Consider the following 15,456-nt stretch of genomic DNA (forward strand, 5'->3'; position numbering starts at 1 on the left):
AAACGAATTAAACACACGTCGCGTAACACAGACCGGAAGCACGTACTAAAACACAACTGGTGTTTTAACAACATTTTAAATACATCTAAAATACATATTTACATTTGTAAAACACACACCCACACACACATGTACACGCTTATACACATTAACGTTGTTTGCTTAAATCCAGAATGAACCCGGACACGACACCGGAAGTAAGTAGAAGGGAATCCTCTCGCTTGTGTCACGTTCATTTCCACAGCGCGAGGTTTCTTAAGTGGGAGGGATGCTAGCGGAACGTTGCATTTTGACGTAGAGTGGGACCTCAGTCGCCTTCCTGCTAGACCTCTCCCAGCAATAACTTGCAACTGCCACATTTACAACTTCAAAGTAAACGTTTTCACCCTTTAACGCCACCGAGAAAACCAACACAAAGCGCCCGGGGAGACTTCCTTCCTCACTCTCTTGTAACTATTATGGCTGGCAGCACCGCCAAGACAGTGCACGATATTTTCCAAAGCATGGAGTACGGACCAGCAGCAACTTCCAGCACTGCCACTGCACAGGTAAAGCTATCCGCTCATGTTCACGACAGAGGGAGAGATTGGAAGGCAAAGGTTTCCATAACACTATTTCATGCTATTTCATCGCAAGCTTTTACTGCACTCTTTGGGGTCAGACCCTTTGACTCATGTGAAGTTCATTAACGGTTCTGCAGCTCACAAGACAGACATGTGACTGAGAATGTGCAGCTCTGGTTATGAAACGTCAAGGGCGAGGCCAGATGTTTGGACACATGTTCCCTCTGAAGGGGATCTTCACACTGACACTCGGGGTCTCTCAAATAAATCCAACAATTAACCTAACGCCAAGACTTCCGGGAAAGTAAGCAGGTGTTAAATGTAGGTTGGTCAGATTGGCATATATATATATATATATATATATATATATATATATATATATATATATATATATATATATATATATATATATACATACACTTTGGCTATACTATAGCACATATAGCAGCACTATACGATAATCATTTGTTGGTCCATGTTGTTTTAGGATTACAAATAACAATTAAAATAGGTGCCATGTCCCAGTAGAGTCTAAATGTGTCGTCCTGGTAGTTTGATGAGACACCTCAGATGGTTCTGTGGTTGACCTCGTCCCTGCAGTCTGTCTTCATACTGGAACAGGAGACTGACTTTTTTCAGGTCACCAAAAGTGTTATAAATGTTAAGTTGGCTGTGGAATATGATGATAATGATGATGTCACATCAGATTCTTCTGCACAGAGAAGGTCAGCTCTGTACTTTGGTCTCCTGTCTGTAAATAGGTGACACGCTCCGCCCTGTTCCCTTTATTTCTGTGGCTTATTTGCTCTCCTTCCAAAGTCAGACGAGCAGTTTTCCACGCCGTCCTGCAAGCTGTGAAGAGATATTCCTGTTCTCTCGCACACAAAGTGTTTTTGAATAAAGTTGTCTTTTTTCAAAACCTTAAACCACCTTGTGCCAGCTAGTGCCTGACGTTGAGCTGAGAGAGATTGCATTTCGTTAACTGGAGGTCTGATGTGTCACTTTTTCAATTAAACCAATTTAATCTATTTTCTTTTTTTTCTTCATACCCACTCGCATATCAAACACAATGGTGCACTTTTTTTTTCTCCATAAAAATGACACAGAGCAAACCTTTTCAAAAGAGTTTAACAAAGTAAGGTCACTGTGAAGTATGTGACGTATATATGAACTGACATCATGTTAAGTGAAATAATAGAAGCCTCAGAGATAATCTTGCATGGCTGTGCAGAGGGATATTAAGCAATGTTTTTTGTTGTGTTTAAAAAGTCAAAATGATCAGCGTTCCAGTCTGAGCTCTATTTACAGTCAATACCTCTGACGGCCGTGTTCCTGGAAAAGTCGCCTGCTGGAACGTGTGTGTGTGTGTGTCGAGTGTCCCCTGACTCTTCCTCCTCCCCACCAGGCCTGGCTGGACCACCATTCCCGTTCTCTGGGCCTGTTCATCGATGGCAAGTTTGTCCGGCCGGCAGACAGACCGAGTCGCTCGCTGTCTGACTCTATAGGTGAGAGCAGCCAGAAAAAAACCAACACAGCTTACACCTGAGGCTCCTTTTCATTATTGTATTTACATGCATGTTTTCCCGCTGCTCTCCAGGCGGTAACCTGTGCAGCACAGTGAACGCCGCGGAGGACGACGTCTCCCAGTGTGCCGCCTCCGCCGTGAAGGGCCACAAGGCCTGGGGGGACCTGAGCTGCCACCAGAGGGCCAAAGTGCTGCTCAGGTAGGAACCAACTCACCCTCTACACACCTCAGGAACCTTCGTCCGTTGGTTTAACGGTCCCCTCCTCTGCCGACAGGTCGGCCAGCGCTCTCGGGCAGCACGGCCCGTGCCTGTCGGAGCTGTGCGAGCTGTGTGAGGCGTCCTGCTCGCCCTCCAGCCTCGTCCGCCTGCTGCAGTACTACAGCAGCTGGGCGCAGCTCCGAGACGCACTCGTCCCCGACTGGACGCCACTGGGTGAGGTTAACATGGGATTTGGTGTTAGTGTTCACTTTCTGTAGAGTTTATTTATTTATTTGTAATTGTTTTTTTAAACCTTTTTTTTTTTTTTTTACTGATTCCCAGGTGTGGTGGCAGTAGGCGCGTCTGATGACTGCTCTCTCTATTCCCTTATGCTCAAAGTTCTACCAGCACTGGCTATGGGTAACACACACACACACACACACACACACACACACACACACACACACACACACACACACACACACACACACACACACACACACACACACACACACACACACACACACACACCAACAGGGACTCCAGGGTAAGAAGTAGGTGTGAAACCACGAAGTTGAAAGACTATTTTAAAAGGGCAAAATATCCTATGGGTAGCTCCCACCATTTCATGTATTTTCTGTTATCTTCCCTTTTTTTGTTGTTGTGTATTTCTGCCAAATGGGTTGCTGCAATTCTTTTTTTTATTTTTACACAATGAAAAAGTTCCCTTATAACGTGTAAGAATATCTCAGGCTGCTACTATTGATTACTCTATTGTTTTCTCATGTGGTCGATTATAACTAACCTTCTGAACACTAAGCAGTTTTGCAATTTTTTTGCTCTTCTGACATTTAACTCTCTGTGGCTTTGAGTTTTCACTGCAATATTAAAAGTCCTGCCTGCACCTCTATGGAAACGGCACGACCATGGCTTTAAGTAAAGAGAGCTCAATAATGTCTTCATGCACAGTGTGAAACCGTTACAACGCCATAAATCATCAGAAACAAGCCTGGATGCAGCCTGCAGTTCGTTTTAAAATTAGTATTTTGGCTAAATTTCCACAAATCTTTCGTCCATAACTGCTCTGAGAGGTGTTTTGAGTTCTGATTTATTCCCGCCTCTTTCTAGGGAACTCCGTCATCGTTGTCCCTGGTCAGAGCAGCGCCCCGCCGGCTCTCCTACTGGCGCAGCTTTTTACGGGAGCAGGGCTTCCTGCCGGGGCTTTGAATGTCCTCACAGGAAGTGACATGTCGCTGTGTGCCAGAGTGGCCCAGAACGCCAGCGTCGGCTACGTCACCTACAGCGGCAACAAGCAGGTGCGCGTGAGGAAACTGTTACATTCACGACCAGAACGTTGACCGCCCTACGATACATTTGTTTATAAAGCTTTCAAAACGGCTTTGAATGTTACCGAACAGTTCCGGCTTTGTTACATTCATATTTCCCCTCTCCTTTCAGGACGGCGTGTTGCTCTGTAAGTCCACAGCGGGGATGGGCGTTCACGTTTCCGTCTCCCCTAACATCGGCGCTCGGTGTCCCTTCATCGTCTTTGAGTCGGCTGACATCGACAGCGCTGTGGACGCGGTGATAGAGACGGCCTTCAAGAAGAAAAGAGAGGTGATGGGCACTAAATAAAATCCACAACAGAGGGATAGACGGGTTCTTACGGTCATGGAAAACCTGGAGAAGTCAATTTTAAAATGTTTATTTCCAGGCCGGGAAAAGTCTTAAATGTAAATCCCAAATGTGTGATATTCATGTGTTCATGTCGTTCATTTACGCTGAGTTTGAAATAATTGAAAAGCTTCAAGAAAGACGCTCAAAACAAAATCATCAAAAGTCATTTAAGGTTTACTGTATGCTTTGGAATTCTCATTGTTAGTTTAAATGCTAAATTTTCTCACTTTCATGTTTATCCCCAGATTTCACAAAATGTTTGGTCATGGAAATTTGGTTTAAAGTCATGAAAAAGTCATGAAATCCACTGGTCAAAATGTGTATGAACCCTGGATAGAGTGTCTCACGCCATCCTATTAGGCCGCTTCTCTTTAAAGGGACAGTTCAGATTTTCTTTGTTAAGTGCTGTACTCCTGTCTGTTTCTCCAAACTGTTTCTCTACGCTGACTACGGATCAGTACCTCGCAGAACCAAACTTAAAAAAACAAATCCAAACCATCCCCTTTAACAGTTTTGCCTTCCTCTGTCCGCGCAGGTCCACTGGGTGCTGTGCGTGCAGGAGAGTGTGCTGAACAGTGTCGTTGCCCGTCTCGGGCTCCGTATGGCGGGGATGAAGTGTGTGGCCCTGCACAGTGAAGGGGACAGAGGCCTGGTGGACGCCGCAGTACGGGACGCTCAGCAGCAGGGGGCGACGGTGAGTCAGAATACACAAAGATCATCTGTGTGTGCACACAGCTGGCTGAGAGGAGAGTAGGTTCACACATTTGTTTTATGTATGCCAAGACCCAAACAGTAGGAACATTAAGGAGTTTAACAATAATAATGAGCCGTGACCTACAGGTTTTCTTACTTTTCCTCTTTCTCCCCTCCAGCTGGTCCAGGCCTGCGCTGCGCCCCCTTCAGGCGCTCAGTACCCGCCCACAGTGCTCTGCGGGGCGGCCCCCTCCTCTCCGTTTGTGGTCGACCCCTCTCCCGGACCCCTGCTGCCTCTCATGACCTTCAGAAGCAACACAGAGGCAGTGGCCCTTGGTGAGGACGCCTCCATGGATGTAGATGGACCGCTAGGTTCCCTTTGAACACTTTGTGAGAGACGTCGTTTAGAGAGCGTGTAGTGGCCTCTACACTGCATTTCTATGGTTTTGTGTTCAATGAAACAGATTTCCGAGGAGTAATTCACTTTGTATTCTACTATTGTGCCACAGTAACGGTCTCTGTTCTACACAGGGAACCACAGTCCTCATGGCCAGGCAGCCTCCATCTGGACTGAAGACCTCATCCTGGCTTTGGAGACGGCGAAGAGGTACCTTCTTCTTTTCCTCTTCCTCTTCTTCAGATATATATATATTTGTTTTTTTAATCTTCCACTTGTTTCCTGACTTCTCTTCTCCCATTTTTCTCTCATATTGTCTTTACAGGCTTATATTTACGATTATTTATAGGCAGCTAAAGACTTGAATGTCCATTCAGTTTCTAACTGCTGCAATAATGGTTTCCTATTAGCCATCTCCTCCCTGAGACTTCTATAGACACTGTTTGAATGTTGTTATTTGCACCGGCGCTGTTCCTGCTTTGACACGTCCAACTGTCTGCTGAGAAAAGGATATTTTACTCCCTACTGAAGTTCTCTCCTCCTCCTTCCTTCCTCCTTCCTCTCTCCTCCTTCCTCTCTCCTCAGTCTGGCAGTTGGCTCAGTGTGGGTGAATTCCCCCTCGGTGTCTGACCCCTGTCTGCCGGTCTCTGGTCACAAAGACAGCGGCACCTGCACTGACGGAGGACAGGAGGTACGTTTGACTCTTTGTGACTTATTCACAGCCTCAGCAGGGAACAAACCTAACGACCTGCTCTCCGCTATCTGCCAGGGTCTTTACCAGTTTCTACGCCCGTCCTCGTCTTCCTCTCCTCCTCTTCCTCGTTCCACCCCTGTCTCTATGGACTACTCCAAGTTTGGAACAGCAGCGTCCCCACTGGTGATCATTCCTGATGACTCGGACCCTTCCAGGTGGGTTTATAATGCTCTGTCTTTTTGTTTTTCTTACTTTAAGTCATGTTTATAAGGTATCACAATGCATCATAGCTGCATAATAAGCACATTGTTAATATATTATAAATATCAGGGGTGTACCAAATGTCTATTTTTATTTTTTTTTTACTTTTTCATAATATCAGAATCAGAACCATTTATTTGCCAGGTATGTTTACACAAACAATTAATTTTTCTTGGCAGAAGCTGCATAACATTAGACGAGACAATCAACAATAACAACATTGCAATATATGTTAAATTAAGTACAAAACAAAGTGCTCAGACAAACAGATAACAGAAATAATAAACAAATATGAAGAATCCTCGATTAAAAACCCTCAATTTGAATAAAGTTATTCATCAGATTGAATAAGTCTTTTTTTCTTTATTCAGTCTTTGTTCTTAAATGAATACAACTCATCAGTGCGTCCCTCCCTTTGTGTGCAGCAAGTGGGAGAGTAGACTCACTTGAAACGGCAACAAATATTTAGTTCCATTAAAAACCTTTTGGATTATACGAGGCTCTGGAATCATTGGAAATGTCTGGATTGCACTCGTCGTAAAAAATCAAAGCAAACAGTATAATACGAATAATATTGTAGCCCAATCTTTATCCTCAGCTGTACATAAATACTGGGTTGAAAGAGAATTGGAGGGGAGTAAGTCATTTAAATATCAGCGTGCATTAATACATGCAGGGTTGATGCATAACTGTCCACATGCTCCCTCCCTCCTCTCCCATCAGCGCTCCAAAGGTCTACCAGCAGTTTGTCGGCGGTAAGCCGTGCAAGTCGGTGTCTGGCTGCAGTGTGGCTGTGCGGGCACCAGGGGGCGCCAGTGTGTTGGCCTACTGTCCCGATGGAGGCCGGAAAGACGTCCGCAACGCGGTGGAGGCCGCTGTCAAAGTCCAGCCTGGGTGAGAGCTTAACCACACAAAGATACACAAACTCTCTCAAGTTGGGTTGAGTCCAACCCCAAAAAACACAAACCAGCAGGAGCCGCCATGAGGGCTGACGTCTGCCATCCTCAACCTCTCCATCACCCAGCAGCAGAGGAAGCGTCGGGGCAGAGGGGTTGTTTAGTCGAATGTGTCAGTCTAATATGCATGAGTCATTGGTTCTTTATCTGACGGAGGTTTGTGCCAGTTAGACTCCATGTCTCTGAATCAGCCTCCAGTCTGGCTCAGCATACTGCTGACTGCGGTGCTTTGTGTTTTCAAAGTCACAAACACACAGTGGACACATTTACACATCCAATATTATAAAGAGCACAGCACTTTTTATTTTTTATTTACCACTGTTTAGTTTTTTTGTCTATTTGGATTTACCTAGGCAATATAAACTGAGTAATGATAAATAATACAAAAAGAAAAGTAATTTGTTCACAACACTAAATACACAGAGCACAGTATTCGTTATAACGTGGCTGAAGGTAAAATGCCTTCTTTTCTTTAAAATAGAAAAAAAAAATCAGGCTACAGATCTTTTGAACTTGTTCTTGCCCAAAATACAACTTTTGGATGTGAGATTTTGACATTATTTCATGTTTTTAGACGCTCACCAGGACACACCTACAAACACAGTACAATCCAGAGAAGCAGCAACGTATTTCACAACCCAATGGGCTGTGCGTGTTTATCACCAGTTAAAGTCCAACTTGAGAAATGTAATGAGTCATATGCAGAACATAAACAAAGCACATGATGATTATGCTGAAATCCAATAAACATACTTCATGTCGGTGCACGTGAACCTTTACAGTAGAGCTCAGTGTGTCTGCAGGACAGTTGTAACCCTCAGTCCCAGTTTAGATATCTCAATAACAGTTAAGATATAGATGTATATAATTGTATTTCTTTAAACGTCCTTCCCCTCCCCTAGCTGGATGAAAAAGAGTGCGTCTGCACGCGCTCAGTCTCTCTACTCTCTGGCTAAAGGCCTGGAGGCAAAGAGGCGGGACCTAGCGGCGTCAATCAAAGTTCAGACCGGCCTCTCGCTGGACGAGGCTGATGAGGAGGTGGAGCTCAGCATCGCCAGACTCAGCGATTGGGCGGCTTACTGTGACAAAATACAAGGAGGATCTCCGGTGAGGCTTTTTTAAATATTATACGAAGTCTCTTAAAAAAATCTTCTCTAATGAAGATCAATTGAGAAGATTGTGAGGAAGCTTGGTTGCATTATTCTGACTGCATTGTTGATCAACTCCCTTCAGTCTCTGCCTCAGTCTGGCTCTGCTCTCTCCCTCCCTGGAGCCCTGGGGGTCGTTGGGGTCGTCCTCCCCGACGACAGTCCCCTCCTCTCCATGGTGACGCTTCTCGGGGCGGCCGTCGGCAATGGCAACGCTGTCGTCATGGTCCCCAGTGAGAAGTATCCGCTTCCGGCCTTGGCTTTCATTCAGGCAAGTGATGAGATGTTAAAACGTGCAGCAAAGCAAGTTGGTCAGAGCAAAAGTTAGAAAAATGCTTCACAATTACACTACATTTCATTTAGCTGACGCTTTTATCCAAAGCGACTTACAATAAGTGCATTCAACCATGAGTACAAACTCAGAACAACAAGAATCAAGAAAGTACAGTTTCTTCAATAAAGTTAAACTACAAAGTGTTATCAGTAAGTAACATTTAAGTGCTACTAAAGTGCTACTACGGTGCTACTTTCCTTATTCAAGGGCGATGGAAGATGTTGAGACAATAAAAGCATTTCCCACAAAATATCAAATGTGCTGTAGAAGAGCAGCGGAAATGAAGAAAAGTAACATTAGCAACAAGTACAAAGCATCAGTTAAAACATGAGGGACGAGAAGCGAGTACGACTTCAGAGGTTTTTAAAAAAGGTCGGTTGAATTGGATGATCTAACAGTGAGAGAGAATTATTAGTACTTTAAATGCTCGGTCTGGGAACATTTCTCTAACAAGTTGGTTGACAGACATCAATATTTGAAATTGAAACGATGAATGAAGCTTCAGACTAGTCGGTACATCCCCGTCTCTAACCGACGATATCAGTCATCGCCGCTCGAAACGCATTTTTATCTGTTTATCTGTAACACTGATTTTCCTCCTCCTCAGGTTCTCCAGTCTTCAGACCTGCCGGCTGGATTGGTAAACATCATCACGGGAAGTAGAGACCAGCTGACGGTGGCTCTGGCTACTCACAGCGTCATAAAGGCCATCTGGTACTGGGGCAGTGCTGAGGTGAGGACTAAACACCGACATACACCAGTGTTTACATTTCAATTTAGGTAAAAAGAGGTGTGGGTTCGGTTAAGTCTCCACTTCAAAATGCAACAGTAGCCCGACCACATATCATCGTCTTCACCCCTGCTCTCTGTGTTGCTGCCGTAGGGCTGTCAGTACCTGCAGCACACCTGCACCAGCCCTCTGAAAACCCTGCGCCTGTCCTGCCAGAAGGAGGCCGGCGGGAAGGCCTGGACTCTGTCTCGTCCCTCGCTCCTAGAGGAGGTGTGGAGAAATGCCGTGCAGTGGAAGAGTGTCTGGATCCCGACTGCATAAAAAGACGAGAGGGAGGGAGAAGGAGGGAGGAAGGTGACAGAACGCTAGACAGCGGGTGGGGAAGAGCTTCAGATATCCACCGTTTAACGTGAAGCCTGTAGAGTTAACTTGTGACCTGTAGGATGTCAGGATCAAACAAATGAACTGTGACCATGAAAAGGTCAAGAGGCAGTGAGATTGAGAAACTGTGAGCAAACAAGAAATGTAATACTCAAGGTCTTATGAGATACTTTGTAAATGAACATGCAACTTTTAAAATGAAGGTAAAATATGAAACTCTGTCCTGTTATCTGTTTAAAATAGAATAGAACAAAATGTTTCCTTCAAAAAGATCCAAATGCGACTTAAAATGAGATCAGCATCAGAGACGGAAGGACATGCAGGTCTTTGGTCGGACAGCTGGGATTTATTTAAGAGGTTACGAGTGAGCAGAATGAGATCATAAGAGGTTAAATATATTAAAATAGTTATATAATATCAGAAAGCAATGAAAAATACAGGAAATACAAGGATTTTTACTAAAAACGTAAAATGCTAATACTTTGAGATCCACATGCCGGCTGAAAAATAACATTAAATATAATGAGTCTGGTTCTCGCTCATCAGATCATTGTTGAGTTTTGATGTTTTGACAGTTAAAGGATATCTCGGACACAGAGCTATCACTGTGTTCCACTATGCATGTTGTGCCAAATGTTTCCAGTACGGGTCGACATTACACGACAACAACACAACAGAAGGCCTGCTGTTCAGTAGAGCGACGGCACGGACCGTTTGACTTTCTACCTCCATCTTCTGCTGTTCTCTGCTTTGTTTATTTGTGTTTTCCCGCCTGATTTGCAGAGGAAACATGTCTGAACTAAAAAAAATAATGATCCTCCTGTTTCTGATTTAAGTGTTATTTTTCTAAGGTCTTTAATTTAGTTGCTTTTGTCTGTGAAACAAGTTAAAAGGTTTTGGCATGTGAGTGTTTCTTGTTGTAATACGGACTAAAAGCACTCGTGTTTTCTTCTAGGTGGGTTTTAATTTGTTCTTGCACTCTAAACACAAGGTTCAGTTATGTAACTTTACTGTCTTGTTTATCTTTTGGCTAGAAATGATTTTTAATTTGCAATCAGGGGAAACAGCTGTCCTTTAGTCATGAACACAGGAGGGAAGGCCATTTAGATCAGACTTACCACTTGTCAATATCTCTGTAAAGGTGCCATTTTTTATAACATCCCTTTTTTCAGTCTACAACCTGAAACCACGTCTGCCTTAGAATTCTGTCTGTGACCGATCAATAAAACGATCAATCTTGTGTCAACGCAGCACTAAATATGCACATGTCCTGCATATCTTTATTACTGTACTTTAATACTGCGTGTACTTTCTGCCCGTGGAAGTACACGCAAGCATTGCCTGTGGTATCTACTTTATTTCCAAGTCCAAGTTCACACCGAAACGTGTGTGTTTCCTGAGAATGACTCTGTTCTGTTTTAGTTTAAATAAGCCTACATTTAAATATTCAATCAAATCTCAATATGGGAATTTATATATTTGTTTTCTTCCCCTGGTCAAGTCTAGTGGGAACACTTTGTTTAAATCAGCAATGAACGTCATCATCTCGGAAACATCCCGTCTGGTTTCAGGATCCTTATTTTTCATGGATCCGTTTGTCTTTATTTTATTTATTTTACTTTCTTGTTCCTTTTTTTTTCTCCAACCGGTTCCAGCCAGCACAGCCCTGAGGTGAAGTTGCCGTCAGACACGCTCTTTGGTCACAAGACTCTGGAATGCTGAGTCACAACAATGACACAGCACAAAGCCTCAGCCGAAGCTGCTCTACCACTTTAGTGCAAGGCCGACTAATCGTGCTACGTGACTCAGCACAACAAAATAAGGACGGGTGCTTTCTGAATTGCTAAGTCACTTTGAGAATGTGAGCACAACCACAGATATTTTACTGTAATGGCTTAAAGTTGGAGTCACTGCAAAACATTCTTTCTATATTTTTAGCTGATGCATAACTACCACAATGTTATACTAGTTACAGTTGGGGAGGAAGTCATATTCACCATTAAATTAGCAGTTTGAAAATTAAACGTAGTTGTTGCAAGTGGAAAACTAATGGGCTCAAAGTGCTGTGTCACTTTATGATAGATGATGTCTTGTGCTATTTACAAAAGTATGATAGTTCAAGTCAAGTGTACACAAGGACAAACCTCAACCTAAAACCTCAGTGTGTGTTTTTGAACTCCTCTTGGAGCCACGGTTTGCTACCGAGGCCGGAAATTATCGGAGCGTGGATTATTTCAAAGTCTGTTCCCTACAGCGGTCGACACATCACAGTTTAATTTAACACCGTCCTCCTTAGGGAGACTTAATGTCACTTCTCTGGCTCGCGTTAAACAAATATGAGGAAGCATTAATACAAATAAGTCATATTGCAACAGGGCTGAGGCTCTTTTAGAAGCATGCGTTTCATTATAAACATAATAATCACTGACAATATGCAAGTACAGCATTCTTCCCACTTTACTTTAGGCAATGCTCAGGCTTTTCAGGCTTTTCAGAATCTGTCGTGTCTCGCAACAGTGCTGTGGTATTGAGTAATGCAATAAAAGAAAAAACACCTCGGTCGAAAAGACATTGTCAGCAGTTTTTAGATGTTATGTTGTATTACGATATAAAATGAGTTTGGCTGTTTAGGGCCAAAGTTAAATACACACCAAGGCCTATTGATGGTCTATCAAAGGCCTTATGGGGAGTATTGGCCAACTATCCAGTGCTCGTTCGGTTTGTAGAGCCAAGGCAAAACCAGAACTCAGTATATAATCCCTCTATAAAAGCTTCATAAACATGTCAAGAGCACTATGACACAGAGGATTGGAAGTTATTCTGCCTCAATACAACAAAAAACAGTGAATACAGGAGAGAATCCCTTAAAAAACCTGAATACTCTTACATAAAGGGAACATTAATTTTACACACATAAATTGCACACTCAACCAATTCTGTATTTTAATTTCAATTAAAAATATAATGCACTTTATTGGTTTTGTTTTGATTGAAAAAGTGCTTCGTCATTGCAGGTGTGAATAAATCAATGGAATATCAAAACTTTCCACGAATGAGGAAGTGAGAGGAAGTAGGAGGAGATGCATCAGCCTCGTCCCTTATCGTCTCACAGCTTTGCCGCTGTCACGTGCTATCCGAGCGCAGTGATTGGCGGAAACGCGTAGTGACGTTGGTGTGTCACGAGCTCGCGCAGTGGTATAAATACAGGCAGCGGAGCAACTGCCATTTCACATCAGGGAGCCTCAAGTAGTTCTTGCTTCAACAGTGTTTGAACGGAACTTCTTCCTTCGTCCCCCGTACTACGACTGCTGCTTCAGCTATCCTGCATTCCGGACACGAGAACAACCTTTACTACTTGAATACACTACCGAGAAAGAAGTCGACGTAAAGCTTTATTTTTGTACCGTTTTGCTAGAAACCCTCAAGAAACCCAGCTAAAATGGAGTCTCAGGTGCGTCAGAACTACCACCGCGACTGCGAGGCCGCCGTCAACAGGATGGTCAACATGGAGCTGTTTGCCTCCTACACCTACACGTCCATGGTGAGAAAAACGGGAATAATGCACTTTAATCTTAAGTAGCAACCTACGTATCAGTGTCTGCTAAGTTAATTATCTGCCTCTATTGTTTAAAAAAATAAGTGGCGTACCGTCATGTTAAATGAAGAAATGTAAAATACAATTGCTTTTATATTAATTTTCTAAGTAATTCAGTGTCCCAGCACTTGCATTGTAGCTTGCTGTTTTCTGTGTTTCTCACTTGTTTATGATGGTTGCCACATAAGGAGTTTTATCCACCACTTCCAGTCGAACATGCTGCGTCGTGCAGCATGGTTTATTATTTATTTTATCCCCAAACTCGATGCTTGACTTGTGTCCAAACCGACTAGACCTTCTGAACTCATGACTCATGTGCCTGACCACTACTAACTACTATTTGTCACAACCCTTTATTTTTAAATGATGGGTGACTTCTGCTAATCACCAGTTTTCTAACCTCCACCTTCCTTCCCTCTTCACAGGCCTTTTACTTCTCCCGTGACGATGTGGCCCTCCAAGGCTTCGCTCATTTCTTCAAGGAGAACAGCGAAGAGGAGAGGGGCCACGCCGACAAGCTGCTGGCCTTCCAGAACAGCCGCGGAGGACGCATCTTCCTCCAGGACCTCAAGGTCGGTGCAGACTGCCGCACGTGTCATTTTGCTCAATGTAGTGTCCGCTCAGTCTGCTATAATTAATTGTTTCCCCCCTCTGTAGAAACCAGACCGCGATGAGTGGGGCAGCGGGCTTGAGGCCATGCAGTGCGCCCTGAAGCTGGAGCTTAGTGTCAACCAGGCCCTGCTGGACCTGCACAAACTGGCTTCTCAACACGCCGACCCACATGTAAGTATGAGCTGGTGCCGAGAGGGCTGCCAGAGAGGGTCCCGGCTGAACCACAAGCTTGTATGACTTGTCGGTGCGTGTAGTAAACTCTTTCTCTCTCGTCCCGTTCCTCAGATGTGTGACTTCCTGGAGACCCACTACCTGAACGAGCAGGTGGAGGCCATCAAGAAGCTGGGTGACTACATCTCCAACCTCTCCCGCATGGACGCCAGCACGAACAAGATGGCGGAGTACCTGTTCGACAAGCACACCCTGGGGAGCAAGCACTAAATGTGCAAAGTCGCAGGATCAAGCCTGGAGTGGAAATGTGGCAGACTCGCAGGCTTTAAACTCATGTTCCATTGAGCGTGTCTTTACATCTAATCTGCTAAAAAACTACTGTGACGGAATGTTTCTAATCTGTTCCTAATCTGAATAAACTTTGAGCTGGAATGTGTTGTCTGATCTGCATCTGTTACGCAACCTGTAGTGTTCACACACAATCATTTATCAAACCAGAGTGCTAGTTAAATTCTCAAATAACTCTTAATCTGTCTAAACTCTTCATGTGTACATTAACGACTACGCCTCCCTAAATTCAACAGAAATGTAATTTAGTCAAAAGAGCGTTGCTCTAGTTTTCTCTTCTCAGCGGGGGCTTTTATTTTCCCCTCGGTTCAACCAAGTGACGGTCCTGATTCCTTCCTTCATTTTTGGAACTGACTAGATCAGGGGATTTTAAAAAGGCACACTATCACTGACTCCAACTGTTAAAGTGGTGCAATAGTTTGAAAGTTTTTTTTTTTTTTTTTTTAATTGGCCTGTGTTGCCAGGAACACACTATACTAAATGTCCAAGTCAAAACCACTATTGTAGTGCACACGTCCAAAGAGTTTTTTTTTTTTTTTTTTTTTAACAAAACTGTCTTATGTGTAGGCGCTGGCATCTGGTGGTTTATTGGAACCAACTGAAATGTCTTTGTGCCAAGCTTGGAGATAAAGTAAAAGTTGAAATACTGTTTAATCTTAAATTATAAATAAAAGCCCAAGTATTTAACTTAAAGCACCAAAGGGAAGTGACAATAACTCAATGTCTAATTTCAGCTTAATATATATTGAACTATTGGTGCATTAATGTGTGCACTGCTTTAATGTAATTTGACATATTGCTTGAGTTTTCCTAGGGATCAATAGTCTGTCCTAACATAACTATACATTTCATTTATTATGTTATATGGATAATCAGAATCTTCAAAGTAACAAGCAACTAAAGAAATCAAGGAGGAGTAAATGCACTTAGTTTTATTATATTTATACAGCCCAGAATCACAAACCACATATTTGCACAAGGTACAGCCAGGGCCTGAAATGAACACTTTCCTCAGCTGATGCTGTTGAAGTGCAGTAAATCTGTTAGTGAGAAGTGTTCAAATTGCAGTGGGGAAAAACTGTTCTTGAAATGGATTTGACTTGGCAGGCTAGGACCGCCGGTGCCTCCGAGAAGAAGCTGGAAGAAGCGGGTGTTCTGTTGTGAGGAAGGGA

The 15,456-nt window shown here is 43.5% G+C and overlaps 2 protein-coding genes across 2 annotated transcripts; both read left to right on the forward strand.

Annotated features, from left to right (window-relative positions):
- The first annotated feature begins 426 nt into the window (after positions 1 to 426).
- On the forward strand, positions 427 to 10,799 carry aldh16a1 (aldehyde dehydrogenase 16 family, member A1). The gene is made up of 17 exons (XM_079232544.1): positions 427 to 548; positions 1,969 to 2,068; positions 2,161 to 2,287; positions 2,364 to 2,521; positions 2,630 to 2,707; positions 3,416 to 3,603; positions 3,746 to 3,904; positions 4,500 to 4,658; positions 4,837 to 4,993; positions 5,189 to 5,264; positions 5,640 to 5,745; positions 5,824 to 5,963; positions 6,733 to 6,903; positions 7,868 to 8,072; positions 8,199 to 8,384; positions 9,055 to 9,180; positions 9,331 to 10,799. Exons 1-17 carry the CDS (start codon positions 459 to 461, stop codon positions 9,496 to 9,498), a joined length of 2,394 nt encoding a protein of 797 aa, XP_079088670.1. The 5' UTR covers positions 427 to 458; the 3' UTR covers positions 9,499 to 10,799.
- A 1,998-nt stretch (positions 10,800 to 12,797) lies between these two features.
- LOC306749932 (ferritin, middle subunit) lies at positions 12,798 to 14,368 on the forward strand. The gene is made up of 4 exons (XM_079233288.1): positions 12,798 to 13,099; positions 13,579 to 13,725; positions 13,811 to 13,936; positions 14,051 to 14,368. The coding sequence occupies exons 1-4, from the start codon at positions 12,998 to 13,000 to the stop codon at positions 14,204 to 14,206; spliced, it is 531 nt and encodes a 176-aa protein (XP_079089414.1). The 5' UTR covers positions 12,798 to 12,997; the 3' UTR covers positions 14,207 to 14,368.
- The last annotated feature ends 1,088 nt before the right edge of the window (positions 14,369 to 15,456 follow it).

The sequence above is a fragment of the Taurulus bubalis genome, assembly GCF_910589615.1.
Source record: "Taurulus bubalis genome assembly, chromosome: 17".
Lineage (NCBI taxonomy): Eukaryota > Metazoa > Chordata > Actinopteri > Perciformes > Cottidae > Taurulus > Taurulus bubalis.

Excerpts from the sequence above, each read along its gene's own strand:
- aldh16a1 (XM_079232544.1), top strand. The coding sequence starts at position 459 with ATGGCTGGCAGCACCGCCAAGACAGTGCACGATATTTTCCAAAGCATG. Across the intron at positions 2,069-2,160 it reads CTCGCTGTCTGACTCTATAG|GCGGTAACCTGTGCAGCACA; the intron begins GTGAGAGCAGCC and ends GCTGCTCTCCAG. Across the intron at positions 8,073-8,198 it reads AAATACAAGGAGGATCTCCG|TCTCTGCCTCAGTCTGGCTC; the intron begins GTGAGGCTTTTT and ends AACTCCCTTCAG.
- LOC306749932 (XM_079233288.1), top strand. The coding sequence starts at position 12,998 with ATGGAGTCTCAGGTGCGTCAGAACTACCACCGCGACTGCGAGGCCGCC. Across the intron at positions 13,100-13,578 it reads CCTACACCTACACGTCCATG|GCCTTTTACTTCTCCCGTGA; the intron begins GTGAGAAAAACG and ends CCCTCTTCACAG. Across the intron at positions 13,937-14,050 it reads CTCAACACGCCGACCCACAT|ATGTGTGACTTCCTGGAGAC; the intron begins GTAAGTATGAGC and ends CCCGTTCCTCAG.